Source organism: Paramormyrops kingsleyae, chromosome 8 (genome assembly GCF_048594095.1).
Source record: "Paramormyrops kingsleyae isolate MSU_618 chromosome 8, PKINGS_0.4, whole genome shotgun sequence".
In the NCBI taxonomy this organism is placed as follows: Eukaryota; Metazoa; Chordata; class Actinopteri; order Osteoglossiformes; family Mormyridae; genus Paramormyrops; species Paramormyrops kingsleyae.
Window position 1 is genome coordinate 20129975 of NC_132804.1, and position 18908 is coordinate 20148882.

At 40.2% G+C, this 18908-nt stretch overlaps 1 protein-coding gene across 10 annotated transcripts in view; it reads right to left on the reverse strand.

Moving 5' to 3' along the window:
- Positions 1 to 699: 699 nt before the first annotated feature.
- tox2 (TOX high mobility group box family member 2) overlaps positions 700 to 18908 on the reverse strand; it is an 84799-nt gene continuing 66590 nt past the window's right edge. For 7 of the 10 annotated variants that reach the window (XM_023836363.2, XM_023836366.2, XM_023836364.2 and 4 more), the window contains 6 exons: positions 15452 to 15688; positions 11366 to 11593; positions 6941 to 7021; positions 3895 to 4287; positions 3033 to 3169; positions 700 to 2456 (listed from right to left, as the gene is read on the reverse strand). In XM_023836363.2, the coding sequence (XP_023692131.1) occupies positions 2414 to 2456; positions 3033 to 3169; positions 3895 to 4287; positions 6941 to 7021; positions 11366 to 11593; positions 15452 to 15688 (1119 nt within the window). In that variant the 3' untranslated portion in view covers positions 700 to 2413. The remainder of the gene's footprint in view (positions 2457 to 3032; positions 3170 to 3894; positions 4288 to 6940; positions 7022 to 11365; positions 11594 to 15451; positions 15689 to 18908) is intronic. The other 3 variants (XM_023836369.2, XM_023836368.2, XM_023836362.2) reach the window with 2 other exon arrangements.

Consider the following 18908-nt stretch of genomic DNA (forward strand, 5'->3'; position numbering starts at 1 on the left):
CGGAAAATTATATGACCATAGCAGACCAAAGTCAAATAAATTTTTTTGCAAAAAAAAAAAAAAGTTACAAACTCTGTAGTACCTTTAAGTTGGTCATACTTTTTTCTTGACTTGGTCTTGACTGAATGTTTCGTAACACTACGCATAAGCTGTTCTTACCTGCTTTTGGTGTATGTGGTTTGAGCAAAAGAATGTTTTTCTGATGAAGCTAAATCAGCCTTGTGGAGGTTCAAATTAAACTGGATACAGGGATGTGATGCTTCAGTTGCCCATTGATTAGCAAAAACTGTAAGTTAGAGTTAGTATTATGCAACATGGAAATCTAGCACATGTATAGGTCTATAGCTTCCAGTATTAGTTATGTGGAAAGTGACTCGATTTCACAGACGCTAAAAGAATTAGTTGGTTAATATCATTGTTCAATGTATAATAAAAGTACATTTAATGTTTAAAGCAAAGGATCCCACATAGGACTTTTATATAATCAATATTTATAATTAATATTAATAATAATATTTATGAAAAAATACAATGATGAAAATACGTTGTTTAACATATGATATCCTGAAAGTATGGTGCGTTCTGGAAGCAAAACGAAGGTGTAATATAGAGAGGTTTGCAGAAAGTGTTACCTTGCACCCTGCAAGGGCTGTCAAACATTCATAGATACATCATGACAATAAAAGCAGGAAGGAGTAGTAATTGATACTGTTTATAGAATTGCATTAAATTTTGAAATTTATTGATATATGAAATCATTTTTTTTTGTTATTCTACGTCTTGCACATTTTAAGACACATTTGAACTATCATTTGCATTAAACGCAGAAACTGTACGTACAGAAAATATACATGACAACATGAAATACACTTTTAACATTTTTATTACAGACAATTGAAATAAAAGAAGCATTATGACAAAAATGAACTCGCTGGCAAGGAAACAAAAACACCAGAACCAAGAAATGTAAAAATAATAATCATTATTATCAAATGAACACAGATTAAAAAAAATAATAATGCACCATTGTTAAAAGCCAAAAAGTTATTTTGTCATACTGTTCATAAATAGATAGGAAACCAGTTAATATAATTAAATAAAAGATGGGCAAATTGTGGGGAAAAAGTACTATAATCAATTACAAGATACAACTTAATAATCATAACCGGCTTTACAGATAAATGAACTACTTTTGGCAGACTTGTACACAATGTTTTCATTTTTTCATTCCTCAAAAACTTAACCCTTCCCCCCAAAAAACGCTACAGTGAATATAAAATTATCTCAGAAATGAAATGCATTATTATTTTTTTCCGTAAAAAAAAATCAAAAGTATGATATTAACACAATTCTGAAACACCAAGCAAAACTACCTGAAAACTATAAATCCACTTTTAAGTTTTACTTTTGTAGTAGTAGTAGCCTTTCACATTTAACTTAAAAAAAATTACCTAAACCAGTTTTTTTCTTTTTTCTGTTTTTTGATTGGGGGACCGAGAGCCAATCAAATGGGGAAATATGGAAACCCAAAGTTCACCATAGGCCTGATAAATCATGCAGTTAGAGTGCATGTGTCAGGGGTGCTTTTAATGACCAATCCAGATACATAATTCCTGATTCCATTCCTGATTGGAGAAGCACACTAGTGAGCACAGTTCTTAATGCAATTTTTTAGTGTGTGAAGTCCTCCTGAAAAAATATTTCTGCACATTTTATTTTTAAAGTCACAAAACACACACACGCACACACACGCACACGCACACACACACACACAAATGAAAATACAAACCATGGTATTACAGCTAGTGATTAAAAGAAGGAAAAAAAACATGGACTTGAGAATCCCAATTTGATCCCATAAAAGTGATATTTACAATCACACTGTGACAGATTGGTAAACCTTAACAGGTCTTTAATATTACAAAATGTTCAATTTATGTATCTTAACTTTTTTCTGTTCCATTGTTTCCACTATATTCACAGAGGCCACTCTTAAACCAAAGGGGAATCCTTATGCGTTTCCCTAAAGGAACGCGTCCATGGCAAAGCACGTGGCAAGCAAGAAATAAATAAAATACTACAGTGAAAATGATCAATCGGTAAAAAGGAGATTTGACCACACTTTACATATTAAAGCTGAATGAGCCCAGAAGGGAGGCCCAAAAGAGGATTTCCATGTCAGTGATGGGACAGGGCTGTGCTGAGGCTCTAATACCTGGGCAGGATTTTCTAAGTGCTTGGCAAAATAAGAGGCTCACTAGTAGTCTTCAGGACTTGCATGAAATCCCTCTAAAAACAAACAAAATTGCAAATATTGAAGTTGTTGGGTGCAGGAACAATATTGGAGGGGAGTGTGGGTGGTGATGGGGGGGGCTGGTTTTCTGGTGTCTTTTCTGTTCAAAGTCCCCAGGCTTTAAGTGAGGTAGAGTGGCTTGTCCCTGGCTATCATGCTACTGCTGAAAAAAAGGACAAAGCACAAAAATGAACAAAACAAAAATGAAACAATTTTTTTTTTTAAAACAAAATATACTCAATCTGAGGTAGCCCCCTACCCGACTGAAGCATTCTGTTTAAAAAGAGGTCACCCATCACTGACCAACTAACATACATCAAGTCGGCTCCTTTTACTCCGAAAACATTCAATATATAAGCCATAAACAATGGCTAGGCTGCGGAGAAAAAGCCAGTCCATAGAGGCACTTTAGAAGATACAGTCTAAGGAAATTTTGACGGCTTACTGAAGTCAGCTTTGCCTAGTGTTGCCCATATAAAGAAATAAATCCAGCATATACTCATTTTAACAAGATCCAAATAATGTGTTTTTTTCCCCCCCTTCTAGCTCTGGATGAATGGATTTGCATGTCATCCAGAAGCTTTTAGTTTAATTAAGATGAGGAGTAGCAGTGAGAAAACCAGGTCCATCCGTTTGTTACGTAAAGATCCTAGACTGCATAATGAACAGAAGATTTCTGCCAAAACTGTCGCAGTTATAACTGCGCAGAGGATCGTTTGCTGCGTCGCTGGCCGCTTACCTGCAGAGGTTGCCCCCACACTCACGATTGCAGTACTCGCTGTCCCACTCCTGATTCTGTCCCGCTACTGGGTTGGGGGTCCCTGGGGACTGGGAGCCAACACTGCTCTGGTAATCAGATTGGATTGTTGGGAATCCCTGGAAAAAAATGGTGGGATGTGTTGGAGTGTAGGCTGGCAATGATCTCCTGTTAGACATACCCAGGTTCGCCAATCCTGTTCTACTCCACAAGAGCACAAGGAGAACGTACCATTTCTGGCCCCACCCTTTTAAGCAGCCTGCTTGCACTTCAGGTTGTGTTACATAACAGAATTATGAGCTATGAATTATCTGTGGGTAACATGGTGGCTCTGTGGGTAGCACAGTAACCGCACACCTCCAGGGCAGTGGGTCGGGTTCCCACTCCCGGTTCTGTGTGTGTGGAGATACTCCCCCTGTGTTTATCTGTTTCCTCCAGGTTGTCCCATTTCCTCCCACGGTCCCAAAATATGGGGTTAGATGAACTTGGATCTCTAAATTGCCGTTAGTCTGTGATTGTGCATGACTGCATGACCACTGATGGTCTAGCATCCCATCCAGGGCAATGCTGTGCTTCCTGGAATGGGCACAAGGGTCCCCACAGCCATGTACTGGATAAGCAGTTATGGAAGATGGATGGAAGAACATTTAAACCACATCTGTGTAGAATAAATGACAAGACGGGCAGCTGGAACAGCCCAATGATTATAGTGGAACAGACTCGCAAAAGGCTATGACTGTATCGAGTGGTATTTCAGTTCAGATTTGAGAATATCTGGGTACAGTGTACATCTGACTTTATGACGGGGCAGCCTCACCCATACTATTAATAAATGCTAACTAACCTGCTGGCCTGGCGGTGGCGAGTGGAGGGGGGCCTGCAGCCCCATTTGATGGGGGATGATTGGCTGGGACTGGACCTGCTGCATGCGGATTGGCTGGTTGAGGATGGCGCTCTGGTGGAGCGAGAGCTGCTGATGCAAGGGCGGGCTGATCTGGAAGGAGGCGGGCGGCGAGGCGTTCATGCCGGACAGGATCTGCGATTGGCTGAGGGTCCGGGACAAGTTGTGGCGGGGTGGACCCCCGTAGCTCTGCAGGTCAGCCAGGGGGAAGGAGCCTGGGCCCAGGTACGGAGAGGAGGGCTGGGGAGGCACGCTGTACAGGGACTGCTTGGGGGGCATCATGTGTGACGTCTGGCTGCTCTGGGCTCCCTTTGATTCCGGTGGGTCGTTGTAGGGCTGAAAAAGTACAGCACAGATTTATGAATCCCCATATCCTGGCTATATAATATCACCATTTCTGCCAGTCTACCAAAGAACAAAACATGATAAATCTGATTTCCATTTATCTGTTTAGTAGTGAAAGCAGGGTCAACCAGTCGCTGCAAGCCACAGGATCTGATCCGACGACCTTCCGGTCATGGCCACAGAGCCGCACAGTGCCCCATAAGGCAGTCATTGAACGAAAAATATAAACCATGAAATACAATGAACACATTGAGAAATTGTTCAGATTTTTTTTTTGCTCTGTTTCAGCAGCACGCTTATTTTACCCTAAATATAACTTTTGTTCAGTAGTGTAGTTTAAATATATTTACATATTAATCAAACTGCATATACTGTATATACAAATCCTAAATAATGATAACTTTCCATCTGTCATTGAATCTTAAAGCAGAATCACAGACAGGACACATCAATGTAGATTATTATTAGGTTATTCCTCCATGGTATTGTGCATGGTGCAGGGAAGTCTAGCTGACTGGTGGAAAGAGCACAGGCATCATTGTGCTGCAGTTATAGAAACAATAAACGAGTGTCTAAAAAGTTGTAACATATATTTGAACTCTTTCCACCTTTCCACCTTTCCCCTAAATAGGACTTACTCCATTAATTGGGTCATGTTGTAAAGACAGCATTGCATTGTTTAAACATCGATACAACCTTTCATGTCTGCTACAATATCAATAAATCCAATGAACATCTGCTGCATGTGCATTATAATCCGGCTAATTGTTTCATCTGTGGTTTGGCTCTGCTGTCCAGATGTGAAGCGCAGGGATGCGGCCGCAAAAAGGAAGGCGGCAACTGTGGTCGCTCTGGCGGAATCAGCGCATGAGAAATGCAGCGGGAAACCTGAGACTGAGACGAAAGCTCTCAAGCAGTTTGCAACACAATCGATTAAATTCTGCTGAGTCATTCCAGCATATCAATCCTTAAATAAGGCCGTTAGACTACAGGAATGTACCCGTATGTGCAGCCTGCATGTTATTCCTGTGTCATCTGAGTTTCCTCTGGTGACTCTGGTTTACTTTCTCACTTTCTACATCATCCATAGTGTGTGAAAGCATATCTGTGTGTATGTATGTGTGCCCTGCAATGTACCAGGTATCCAGGTCGTGCCCCAGCTTCATACCCTGTGTTGCTGGGGACCTACTGCAGATCACCCATAACCCTGACCAGAATAAGTGGTCAGAAGACAGATGCATAGGAAGATACTTGATTAGAAAATGTAGCGCAAAAGTTTTTTATTGTAATGGGTTTAAATCAGATTCCAGCTTTAACCCATGAAACAATTAAAATCACTAAACAAAAATAAAAAAGCCATAATATGTCAATGTGTGTATTTTTGTATATTTCCTTGAAGATACAGTTATATGTTACATTTCTTCTGCGCACGTTATTAAGACACCAAACGTGTCTGAAATATCCATTGAGAGTCTGCATTACAAATTGAGCAGGATTTTTAATTACAGCGAATGACAGAGGGGACTGGTCCTTAATAGACACTGCCGCGTGAACCAAGGGCTGCATCAGCAGATGAATAAACCATCCAGCATATAATCATAGTTCTTGCAGTTTTGGCTTCTGTGGATTTAAAAGGAAATGCAAGACAGCTGGAGGGACTGAGGGACAGGATCGGGTTTTGCAAGCTAAGGCAATTTGAGGCTGTAAGAGGCGAGGAATTAACAACGTCTAATTTCTTAATTGCCTGTCTGACTGCACTGTAGCTACTTAATTAATTAGCTGGATGAAATGAGGGGGGATCCAGAATTGAAAATGTTCGTACATTTTTTGCTTCATAACTAAAATATTTTTAATCGACAAAATTCAGTTTGATCCTCACACTGGTCTTGTACATCTACTGTGCTTGTAATTAAAAAACTGAATAATTGTGTAATCAGCATATTACACAATTCAGCCTAGGCTATAAATATGATGTGGTTAAATAAAATAAATAAATAAATTATATATATATATATATATATATATATATATATATATATATATATATATATATATATATATATATATATATAAAAAACAGTATTTAGAGAGCAGAATATTGAAGTTTAAATTGATGATAAGCTTATAAACACAAAATGATTCAGACACTTGGGGCGTGAAAGTCATTGAACAATGACAGGCAATCTATTCGGCATCTACTCTGCATTATCTCAAAGGAAAAAGGACAGGAACACAGCTACGCTCATCGCCATTTTCATGGCTGTTTTCAACGACTGTAACCCTAACCCTCACTCTCGAGGAGGAGATCGTCTTTTCCAAGACACTCGGAAGCTTGTCTATGACAAGTGTGGCAATTCAAAGCTGAATGACAAGCCTCTTGAATACACAGGTAGTTACTAACCTATTAGTCGGTCCTTCTTTTCAGAGAGGTATGTAAGAGTGCCAGCATAAAGCTTTGAATTTGCTTACACTGTCTGACAGGCACAAACACAGGGCAGCATAGTGAGCGGCGCCACTTCGGCATGATTCCTACTTCCTACTTCTGGCGATGTCCCTCCCCCACACTTAGTCAGAAGGCCCTGTCTAATTCATCAGCACCATATCTGCGCTGACCCTTGTATATGAAACACGTAACCCGTGTTACCTTGGAAACCAGACTGGCTCTGTACGCGGCCAAAGCCTTCAGGTACTCCTTCTTCGCTGCCTCGGTCTTCCTTTTGTATGCCTGGGAGAAAACGAACAGAGTGGCGGTGAGAGCAGGGAAGCAGGGGCTTGCTGACCTTTGACCCCTAACCTGGGCACGACCTGTGTGGTCAGAGATCCCGGTTGCATTTCCTGGATTGTTAACTGCACATGAAAACGTAACATTTGTGGAGAGATAGTGAGAGAACTAAAGAAAGGTAGTGAAATATGTTTGTGTGTGTGTGTGTGTGTGTGTGTGTGTGGGGGGGGGGGGGATCTGTTTTGAGGACATACTGTTCTCACCCATCTTACTGTGGCTGTTTATATCGGATCCAGTTTCGATAGCACTCATATTTCCAAACAAAAATCCAGAACCGTTCCTCTCTTTTCTCATCCCTTTAATGTTGGCAGAAGTCACCTTTCCTTCTTTTAAGAAAAAAAAACTCCCAGCAGTTTTAATTTCTAATTAATTTAGCACAGCTAATGATTCATAGAAAGCTTGGTATTTCTAAGCAAATTACCATGCCTAAGGATCTCTAATTATCCCAAAGTGAGCGGATTCATTAGAAATTGTAGCCGTGCGAGGCTACAGGGTCGGAAACATATTAAAAATAACTAAGCTGAAAAGCGCATATGCTGTGGTCGTAATCCTGACATCGAGACGTCCCGCTAGAATTAGCCAGTAATTGTACCTTAATGAAAGGTTCTTGTTTGATAACCAGTTAATTATAGAAGACAATAACTCCAGACCCCGCTGGCACAGGCAAGAACAATTACCAGAGGCTGTGAAAGGCGACAGAGGGACGCCTGTTTAGCGGCAGGTGAGCTCCAGTGACGCGCGCCGAATTATTGCCAAAGGGATGGCGGCATGGCGCGGTGACGCGCATAAATTGCGTGGTTTTCTTTTCGGATACTGATCACTGGCAAGATGGGAATCGCACCCAACTCTTTAAAAGATGAACTAGCGTCGCGACACCGATATCATCAGCAACAAACGGATTAATGCACACGTGCAGGTAGTCGGGGACTGAAAAGTTGCGCTCCCCTGGGAATCGAAAAAGTCAGGAAAAAAGAATCAAATAACTGACCCAAATTCATATCAACACTATACAGCATTCGCCCCATTTTTCAAGAATAGATGTACGGTCTGATATGAGTACCGTAATCTTAGTGGTTTTTATGACATAAGCAAATTGCATACTTTATAATGAATAACTAAATGATTTTTTTTGCTGTTTTACTTCATAACTTGCTCCTTCACTTAAATCACTGTGCACTGTGTGATTTCTTGCCTTTAAATTTACACCCAATATTAACATGTTTGCTATATTGCTATAGAATATCTATATCAGCAAAGAATAATTTCATACTATTGGGGCCATTTTAGTTATTTAGTAATTTTAGTTATTTATATATAAGTTTGCACCATTACAAAATGTTGCAGATAATATGACTGAGCTCCAGCCTTGCTGTGACTGTTAATACACATTTGTCAATAATAGTATCCTTCTGCTATAAGGCATAAGAATGGATGCTGGATGCTTCCGAGAGGATATAGGCCTGCATACATCACTGCAGTGTTTCCCAACCCGATTGTCAGGGATGGCAGCAAAAAATGTGGATTTTGTGGCAGCAAGCTGGGAGGGAGTAAAAATGTGGACTGGCAGGAGGTCCCCAAGGACTGGGTTGGGAAAAACTGCAGTACTTTGCCCATATAGGACCTGCGATTTTTTACATGGTTTTATATGGTTCCAAACTAGTACCTCAACTGGAAGAGAAACTGACCAGCAGCCATTGGATGCCCCCAGAGCGATACTCCTACCCCCTCCACTGCATTTCCTGTTTGTGCCCACAGTGGGAGAAAAAGGAGCTTTGGCAGTCGCTGAGCTGTAAGGAGTTAAAGCTACGCTAGGTCTCTTAGCCTTCACCCACCCCACCCCCCAACCCCCGTTCAATGGTATCACCCTCCATTGCACTCCCAAATCACTTCCATTCCCAGTCATTTGGAAGAAGGAAAAAAAGACCTTAAACCCTCTTTGAGCATAAATGTCTCCTCATCCTTTACAATAACAGCTATTTGCGTCATTACCTACTGAAACCTGTTGTTAATCATTTGCCCTGGGGCTCGAGAGAGAGAGAGAGAAAAAATTAGCATCGTAATCGTGCGATCAATTATGATTTGATCAAAAGAAGTGAACCGTGAGAAGGTGTGAGATCTCCTCCTCTGGTAATGAAACAGGTGAAATTAAACATATAAACCATGTAAAGAATCATTTTATGCAAAAAAAAAAGTAATTTCATGAAAGTGAAGGTTGCTAGACTTCACAAGCTTGCTGGCATTTTTTTTAAACCCATCATGAAAACCCCTTCAACGCTCGAGCGCAAATTTGAAATAGGAAATATTTGCAGGTGACATTTGTTAGATTGTAACCAACTTCAAAGGAATACAGGCGTATTATATTTCAAAGTAAGCCTTTTATCCCACAGGGCCAGATGAGTATTCCGAATTGGAAATTCATTGAAAACACATTTGGCTGCAGCTGCAACAGTAAATCACAATAGTGCTGCATGGAATGATTAAGATGATAGAAGAAACTGAAGACAGAAGTCAGAGTCTGGCAGACCACCACATAAGAGTCAGCTTATTAAATCCTTACCTACAGGTAACTGCCAGCAATTTCATTTATTGGGTAATTAACTTTTATTTCATTTTTTGAGTTCATTTAGGGGAAAAAGTGTTAAAAATTTATTATAACTTTGTTCTGAAACTTCTTTAAAGGTAACTTTATACCCTGAGCGTAGTCTTAGCTAAGAGAGCAAAAAGCCAGCTTTTCTTTCTTCTTATGAAATGGGATATTTAATTATTTCTTTGATTTAATGGACATGGAATTCTGAAGGGCCCTCAGCCTCTGGGATGGGCTCCGGCCCCCCCCCTGACCTCGAATAGGGAAACGGTTACAGAAAGTGGATGGATGGATGGATAGATGGATGGATAGATGGATGGAACTCTTAAGGAGGACTGTACAACTGTATTCTATAAGAGCTCTTCCTCATATTTATAGGGCAGGATTTTGCATCAATCAGATATTTAAGCAACAATAATAATAATATAAATAATAATAATAAGAATAATAATAATAGGCCACATTTGATAGCAAGAACTTTGCCATTAATCAAGGATTCACTGGAAATTGTGGGTAATATTACAGAGGGTTAGAACTGATTTGCACCCAAAAATCATTTTAAAAGGGTTTGAGAAGTCAGTTAATAGAAAATGTATGGTGGTTGTTGATACCGATATCAGAAAATACTGATTTGCAAAGCACAAAAACGCTGATCTCCCCAGAGCTTATAATACAGTCAGAAAAAGAGGTGCCTTTTGATGACGAAATTGGGTGAAATTTTTCAATAAATATTGACATGCACCTTAAAAAGTGCAGAGAATAAACTTTGTTTGCATATATAAGGAAATCATTGATAAACTACACAATCCTGATATAATTTTTTTGGCTAAAATTACGTGGCAGCCACAGATTTACTGATGTGCAGAAATTTAGGTTGGCTGTAATTAAACACAGTGAAATGAAACATTGTGGATAATAAAAAAAAAAAAGTTGTGAGGGGAAAAAAAACATGCATCTTTAGCAATGAAAATGTAAGCGAATGAGATCGCCAGATTTGAAAGGGTTAAGATTCACAAACAATGCCTGCATTTCCTGAACAGATGTCCTTGAGGCAAATTCAAGGATGAGGCAATTGTGAATCTTATATTCTCAGCATGATCAAATCACCAGGCAACAGATATAAATAAAAAGACAGGAAATGAGGGATTCACATTTGAGAGTGTCAGGAGAGAAATGAAGATTCATTGTGAGGGGGCCGACTGGGGGAGGATAAAAATGCACTGCATTCAGCGGGATATGCAGCCCCTGCCATAAAGTGGCTTGGGGGGGGGGGGGGGGGGGGGCTCACTCGCAGAAGTAATGCGATGGATTAATGCACCCCAGCAGCATTTGGTGCAGGAGTCTGATTCTTTTATTTGATGTGCGATTCAACCAGTTAAGCGTAGATAGCTCATAAACATAGACTGTCGTCAACTGATGGAATATCCTTGTCTGCATTTTTCAGTGGTTACATCAAGGCATCGCTCGCGGTGCCTCTGATGTACATAAAGCAGAAAAATGTAACACAATTTAACATAATTTGGCTCTTTGCAACTAACCCAGCATTTATTGTGAGCTATTCAATGCACTCACAGTTTCTGTGATTAATAGTATTCAAATAAAATCACCACGTAATTTACTTATAGAAATTTACGTGAGCGGGTGTACTTCGTGATATATCCAGGGAAATACGTGAGCGTGATGGCAGGGGCCGCGCGCCTCACCTGCTTCTGCTCCTCCCCCAGGCTGTCCCACATGGAGGCCACAATCTTAGAGACGTCCCCAAAGGTGGCGTTGGGGTTCTGGCCCTTGATGGCAGCCTGCGTGTCCCTGAAGAAGAGCGCGTAGGCCGAGACCGGCTTCTGGGGCTCGTTGGGGTCCTTCTTCTTCTTCTTCTTCTGGGGCTTGGGCTTCTTGATCATCTCCGAGGGCGGGCGCTTCTCCCCGGCAATCTGAAGGGGGGGGGGGGGACGATCAGTGGCCCAATAATAGTTGGCCTGTCTAACTATGGTTGCCCATAGTACCCAGGTAATGGACCTTCTAAACATTAGTGAACAGAAACCATACCACAACATTGTTTCATTTTAAGCAATTGAATGCATTATGCATTCTGAGGAAGTTTGGAATTCCTTTGGGGATAAACAATGTAACTGTCTACGTCTACACTTAATTACATTACTGATTTACAATTGAAAAAACTGTAATACGAAGATATTTCTGGAATCCATTGTGTGCTATACTGTATGGAATATTACGTTATAATTAACAACGATTAGATACTGATATTTTGTGTTCGGTCAGCTTGATATAAAGGCACATTAATTATCCAGGGAAATCTCAAGGATATAATGAAAATTTTTATTTTAAATATTTATTTATAACTGGTGCTACATGAGCTGGGCTGTTCTCTGCTATTTGAAACATTATTTTTAAAGCCTTAATTTTACAGAGAGTTTGTTATTCCTAAAACATGGCAGGTTATTTTGAATGCACAGTCAGAAATATAACGCAGCCGACCAGAGTGAAGTGTTCATTGATAAAAGCTGTGTGGTAAACAAATAGTGTAAGGCCGGAAGGTGATGGGTTCTAATCCTGAGACCACCTAGCTGCCGCAACCCTTCAGGTGGTCATTGAGCCAAATTTCTTCAGTGAAATATTTAGTGGCATAAGTTATTTCATATTTACGCAGGCCCCTCCCCAACATGATAGCCCTATTGCATTTCATAAATGTGTGACATCATAAAACTGGGCATGATGCTGGACAGCTGTAAAAGAATCCTCACAGCAGCTGGGCCACGTTGATTGGCTGTAATAATTGTGATGTCATAGTAACATGACCTGTGTTGTCTGTGGCAAATCAGGACTGCCGCAGCTGATGGTAATGCACAAATGGCCGCAATCTGCATGAGTATAACACGTGGTCAGTGATGCAAGTGGCTTAGAGATTATAATCTGGGCCTTCACATCTTCGGGTCCCAGGTCCAAGTGTCAAACTAGTAACTTCCAGTTAATTATCCAAATTGCTAATCACTTATTCAACTTGGAACATGATGTTAAAGCCTGTGTTGGATGCTAATTTTGGTAATCAGTAGATGCTCATAATGCCTGCACATCTGATAATGCAACCTGCTCGCCTGGTGTACATTTGTTTTGATACTACAAGGCTTCTAGGGCTTTTGCAGAGCCTGACAACAGGGATATCCAAAGCTCTTGGGAGTTTTTTTTACACAAAAATATTCTGAGGGCAGAAAGAAAAATGATTAGTTCAGAGATAACCAATCAAATTGTAGAGGAGGTTGGTCCTAGCAACTAGTGGAGACGGGACCAACAATCAGGGTGTCTTGGTTCCGCCTCTTCTAGTTGCTTGGACCAACCTCCTCTACAATCTAATTGGTTATCTCTCTGAACCAATCATTTTTCATTCTGCCATCAGAACATTTTTGTATAAGTGCAAACTCCAACAAGCCTATTCAGCCCCCGTCCAGACTTTTAATCAAAATGAGAAATCTGCTAAGATGCATGCTTCTTAAACTACAAGGGTGGGAAGAAAAGTGAACGCACAACAAGGGAACATGGTTTTACTGCTTTCTTTCATCCCTGATATATCCCTCAGGCACCACTGAAAACTTGGTTTCATGAGGCTTAATGAACTAAAACTGTGTTTTTAAGATCTAACAATTTGCCTGTCTGCAAATCCAGCTAATCTATTTTGGTGCTTCAACAGCTCTTCCACACCGGATTGTGTGAGTCACATTAAATACTGTTCTCATCACACTGATTTACTTTGACCTAATTGCAGTGACTATGTCGTCAATTGATCCACACATGTATCACTATGCAAACCATATCAGAGGTAATTTAATCAGATAGGACTGTGTAAAAGTATGATTCAAACCAAACTGTGTTAAAAAGAAAAATACAAAAATTGCATGGGAATTTGCTTTCCGAAAACTGCAGAAACCCAATTCCCCTTGGCAGTAAATAGCTTGGATTCATCACATTTTTCTGTTGAACAGTGGTTAATGCTAAATCCTAAAAGAAACACAGAATATGGCCCAACTTAAATACAGAAGAATAGTATGTCTTAAACGATGGCTGGCTGGCTAAATGCTAAAGAGCTTCAGTAACTCAGCCACATTCTCCTGCCACTTTCAGGGATTTATTTTCAGTTGTTAAAATATATAATTCATGAAAATAAAAAGAGGAAAATATAAAGTCCCCAAAATATATCGCTAATACTGCATCCATAGCTGTCGTTCCGAAAACAATGTTAAAAAGATACATGACATTTTTGCAATAATATGCCACAAAACGTCACAATTCCACGTTTTTCCATTAAAAATCTTCCTAAAATAAGCACAGTATTCCACTGTATTATTAAACTACATTTTTGTACATACAAATTAGGGTGATTCTGTTCATTCATAGGCTGAATATATTAAAGAGCTAATAGAATCATAATTGGAACTGAAATTGACATCATTTACCACATATCTTCAACATACGGGTAAGACATCATACATGGTACTCTAAACTGCCCTGAGTCCAAATTGCAATTAATTGGCGAGACCACCACTGCACATGTTCTGCACTGGCACTTTCCACAAGTGGTTTGTTGGTACTTAATAGGTAGATAAAATGATAGGTTATGTGTGCATCAGATACGTGCGTCGACACATAAGGTAAGCAAGATGCAGTGTTGCCCCCACAAGCGCAAACATCAAACTCCGCTTATGTGTGGTGCTCTAGACTCTAATACTCTAGACCTTTTGAATAGTATGAGACTGCAGTGCATTAAAAATGTCCTTCTCCCTATTTGTTGTTTTGTGTACTTACAGGTTGTAGCACTGTTGTAGTGGTGATCTGAAATGAGGGTTGTTATGATTCACTAAAGCAAAGCTAATATTTGAATTTCAATCCATCTTGTTTGCACTGTTTTTAGAAACATATCTGCATCTGCTAAAATACAGCAGCAGCATTGGCTGTTATATTTGATCCCTGCAGTGAAGAGAATCTGTCCCTTTTATAAAATTGCACACACCGCGATACTTTTCAGGGGGGAAAAAAGTGTTTTTCTCAAAAATGGGCCATGCTTGATGTGGCACCGTTTTTCTCTCCAGATCATGACAAATCTGCGAAGATCAATAGCTTATTACTTCAAGGGTCAAATGAAGAAATACCTTTCTCCCAGCCTACTTCTCAACATAAACACCCCTTAAAACAAATCTCTCTAAGAAGCATTCAGGAATGTCAGGGTAGGTTAAATTGGGATCAGAATGGTTCTGATGCTTAAATATTTAAGAGCTCAGGCTGGATCAAAAGGCAACATACAAAAAACTACATAGTTCATTCAAGGCAACTACTGGCTAACTACAAGCTCAGAGCCGCAGATCAGAGTATGTAACAATACAAGAGCAAAATAGAAAAAGACAGTTTTTTTTGATGTGGGATGTCTGACAAGTAGGTAGCCACATTGATAATTACTCCAAAATGTCTTCAATGAAATTCACGATTTTATTTTTTACATAATACTAACTGTTGAGGCTTTGCCTACAATGGCTCATACCAAAAAGGATCATATATCGTATGCGATCCTTCATGATCGTGTGTCGCTAGATTGTGCCGAGGAATAACTGTTGATCATGAACAATATCCAAGTCATTTTCCCCCCAGGTTTGCCCAGGTTCTTGGGGCACTCTGATCCTCTACAGACCTGAAAGGCACCATGGAAAAGCTCAAAAGGCATATGGTGCAGCTGGCGAATATGCCCCCCCCCAAAAAAAAATTAAAAATAGTTTCCACCCCAGTACCTTCAAATGGGAATCGGTTTCCTCTTCCTGGGTGGAGCTGGAAGGAGAGGGCGTGGCTGATTTACTTCCTGGAGGTGAGGGGGAACCATGGGTAATAGCACTTCGCAGGCCAACCTGAGAGCTCAGCTGGGACAGGGCGCTCATGTGGTGGGGCAGTATCCTAGGTGATCTGTTTATCAGGGGGTTGTGGTGGATGGCATCATAATGTGAGCCATCTAGGTGGGTCATCTCCTGGATCTGGGTGAGAGAAGAAGACGAACTTTACCAATTGTTCATTCCCAATTGTCTACTATCAAGGCTGTATCGTTTAAAAGCGAGGATTCTCCTTTTCTCGCCCTTGTCGCTAGAGGGCCAGGGAAGGACAAAATGGGGGGGGGGGGGGGGGGGTTTCCCTCAGGCCACTTGCTCCCGGTTGCAATCCTACGCATGGTTGGACAAGTCACCCACTTTTCCCTCTCTCCTCAGGATAAATATCAGCCCATGCAGACTCCCAGCCTATTCAGCCTCCTTGGATATAGACTACCCCGACTGGTACTTTGTCAGCTAAAACGCAGCGCTGCCAATGGTAGGCTTTACATGAGGCAAGTCGAGTGTTACCTGAATATTTACAAGGCGTTACATTCTGGCTGCTGCAAGTTCTTAATAAACCTCCCAGCTATCAGCGAATGCTGCGGTGGTCCAGCATAAAAGCACAGAATTTAAAAAATGACGGACATGTTTTTATAGGTTTCTGCTATTGACGTGTTGAATGGTGCGGCTCCCTCATGTTTAACTGAAAGCTCTTCAAAGTCCTCCGCAACTGCTCCATTCACAAAGAGCAGATTATCTTTCACTCAGATGATCACAAAAAAAAAAAAACCGTCAAACTGGTGGCAGAGTTCTCTCCTGGAGAACCCTGCAGCTACAGAACATCTTATCCAATTTTATTGGAGGATCAGGCACTAAATCAGTGTTTCAATCTAGATTAAAAAGTCGAGCTTCTCCCATTCCTAGGAATATGTGCTGAGTTAAAGAGATTCATGACTGTTTCAGTAAGTGTTTCATACCTATGAAGAATTCAAGTGTGTTGGGTCCCTGATATCAATAATGAGATCTACCACAAATAGAGGTTAATATATTTTCCTGTGATAAGTTCTGTGTTCTACGGGTGCTATTAAATTAAGCAATTGATTTGTTTGTGGCTAAATTTGTTAGCAATGTAATGAAATTTACATTAAAAAATAGCAATTGAAACTTGCCAATTTGTTAAATGTGATTGTTGTTTGGTAAATAGTCACATTTGCAAAATGCTTAATAACCGAACGCCGTATTTCCAAGCAATTGCCATGGAACTTGGACAAAGCATAAAATAAATTCAGGCACAAGGCAAATGTAGCTTTATAACCAAATTCACAAAGGCTGTGTGTTACCCTTTGGATCACAGATGACAACAGTGCACCTTCATTTCTGGCGTCATAAGACTCCCCTAATGGCATTTACCCAAAGCATTCTATGAAAATGATAATGTCATTCTTATGTATTTTTGTCCAAGGGGCGGATAATTAATTATATATCATCCGGAGAGCCTTGTAGCTACACTAAAAGGTAAAATACTGCCAGAAGTAAAACAAAGGGTATTTCCATAACTGTTATTGTGTTTGTGAAATACCCATGATTCAGCCAGCCAAACAATGGCGTTAGCAAAGTAATTATCATAGCTGCACGAGTATTTGTTAATTCGTTAAAAAGGGTAATTGCATTAACATTGTCCAAATAAAATAAAGTTGGAAGGTCCTGCTGGATCAGTACTTAACAAGGACTGGAAAAGAAGCTGTAATGCACACCCAAATCCCCAGCCATTATAATCAGCCACAGCTAGCTATTGGAATAAAATATTAAGTAATGAGGCTAGTTAGCCAAAACTATCATTAAACCTAGCCTATATACATAGCCTCCATCCCCCTGCCCCCTTAGCTGTCAACAAAGGGGCTGTCTGAATGAGCAGGAACACTGCTCATTTTTATCAGCCATTCTGTATGGGGCTGCCCTGCAAATAAGGCAGAACCAATCTAGCCACACATCCAGCCACCCATCTTCAACCACTTGCCCAGTACGAGGTTGCAAATAGAAACACAATCTACTAATTAAGGTAATAAGAGTAAGTTGTTCAGCTATTAAGAATAAATTATTCATGCATCCACGCCTCATCCAGCCACTTATCCTAAGCAGGTTTTGCAGGACTTATTTATATATTTACTGAATATTCTTTTCCTAAAGAAAAGATAAATATTATAAATACATTTTACATGAAATAATATCCCAAAAACACAGTGGCCACCTGACAAATATGACATCTGGGAATTTTACAGATACAATTCTTTGCCCTTGTATGATACATGCGTTGAAAATTCCTGGTTTTAGCTTCTGTTTTAGAGAAGTTGTGGCTTCCTGTAGCCTTTCATCAGCTGAGTGACACAAGAGCCATTCCTAACATCCATCTTTGAAAGGGAGATAGAGTGAGCAGGGAGGCTGGCACACAAACACAGCGGTTGCCATAGCAGTGCACGCTAATTGTTTTATAGTGTTGACCACAAAAGGAGCTAATGTCCAGGCAAATTGCTTTGTTTGGCTAATAATGCTTCGCTTGCACGAGCCAATGGGAAACAGGTGTATATCAAATTAACTTCAACGGCAAAGACAAGGGGGAAAACGCTAATCTATTTTAAGTCCCATTGAAAACCTCACATTTTCACTTGTCCTTTGTTCTCTCCATCTTGCCTCAGGGGAGATTTGATTTAATTTAAAGCATAAGAAACATTTTTTTTTTTTTTTGTATTTCAGACATGAAACATGACCCACCCTACCTCTTGCACCTCCACCATGCACGCCCAGGCTCTGAAGGAGGAAAATCAGGACATGTGAGATAAAGCCTTTGATTTATTGAAGAAGAAAAAAAAACACAGTGCCGTATTCAAAACAATGATGACAGCAAACAAATGGTATCCCTGAGAAGAACTGTTGAGAAATATTGTGCAGAGTCCCCGAATGCAGGTTCTTTTGAAAGCATACCCTTAAACCCTACATCAAAAGGGAATATCTGTTTAAATTACCATATTTTATTTTGTTACGTACATGTATTAATTTAATCTGAATGACTTCTGTTACCTATTCACATTGCCACTGATAAACACATCTGTGCAAAATGAGCCGTAGTATGGACCCAGCTTAATTAGTAGGCTGTTAAGCAGATATTTGCATGCTCTGATATTTCATGACACACCTTCAACCTAGAAGCATACCTGTATAAATTAAGTTGCAAAGATGCAGGATAGGGCACTGGAGAAGTCCTCCTTTTCACATCCGTTCACCCTAAGTTGTTTCAGCGTACATAGGTCTGCACCATATTTGCCAAAATGGTTTTAAAAGTCCCGGGGCAAGTCTGCGAGGCTCAAAAGGCAACAGACAATAACAGCCACAG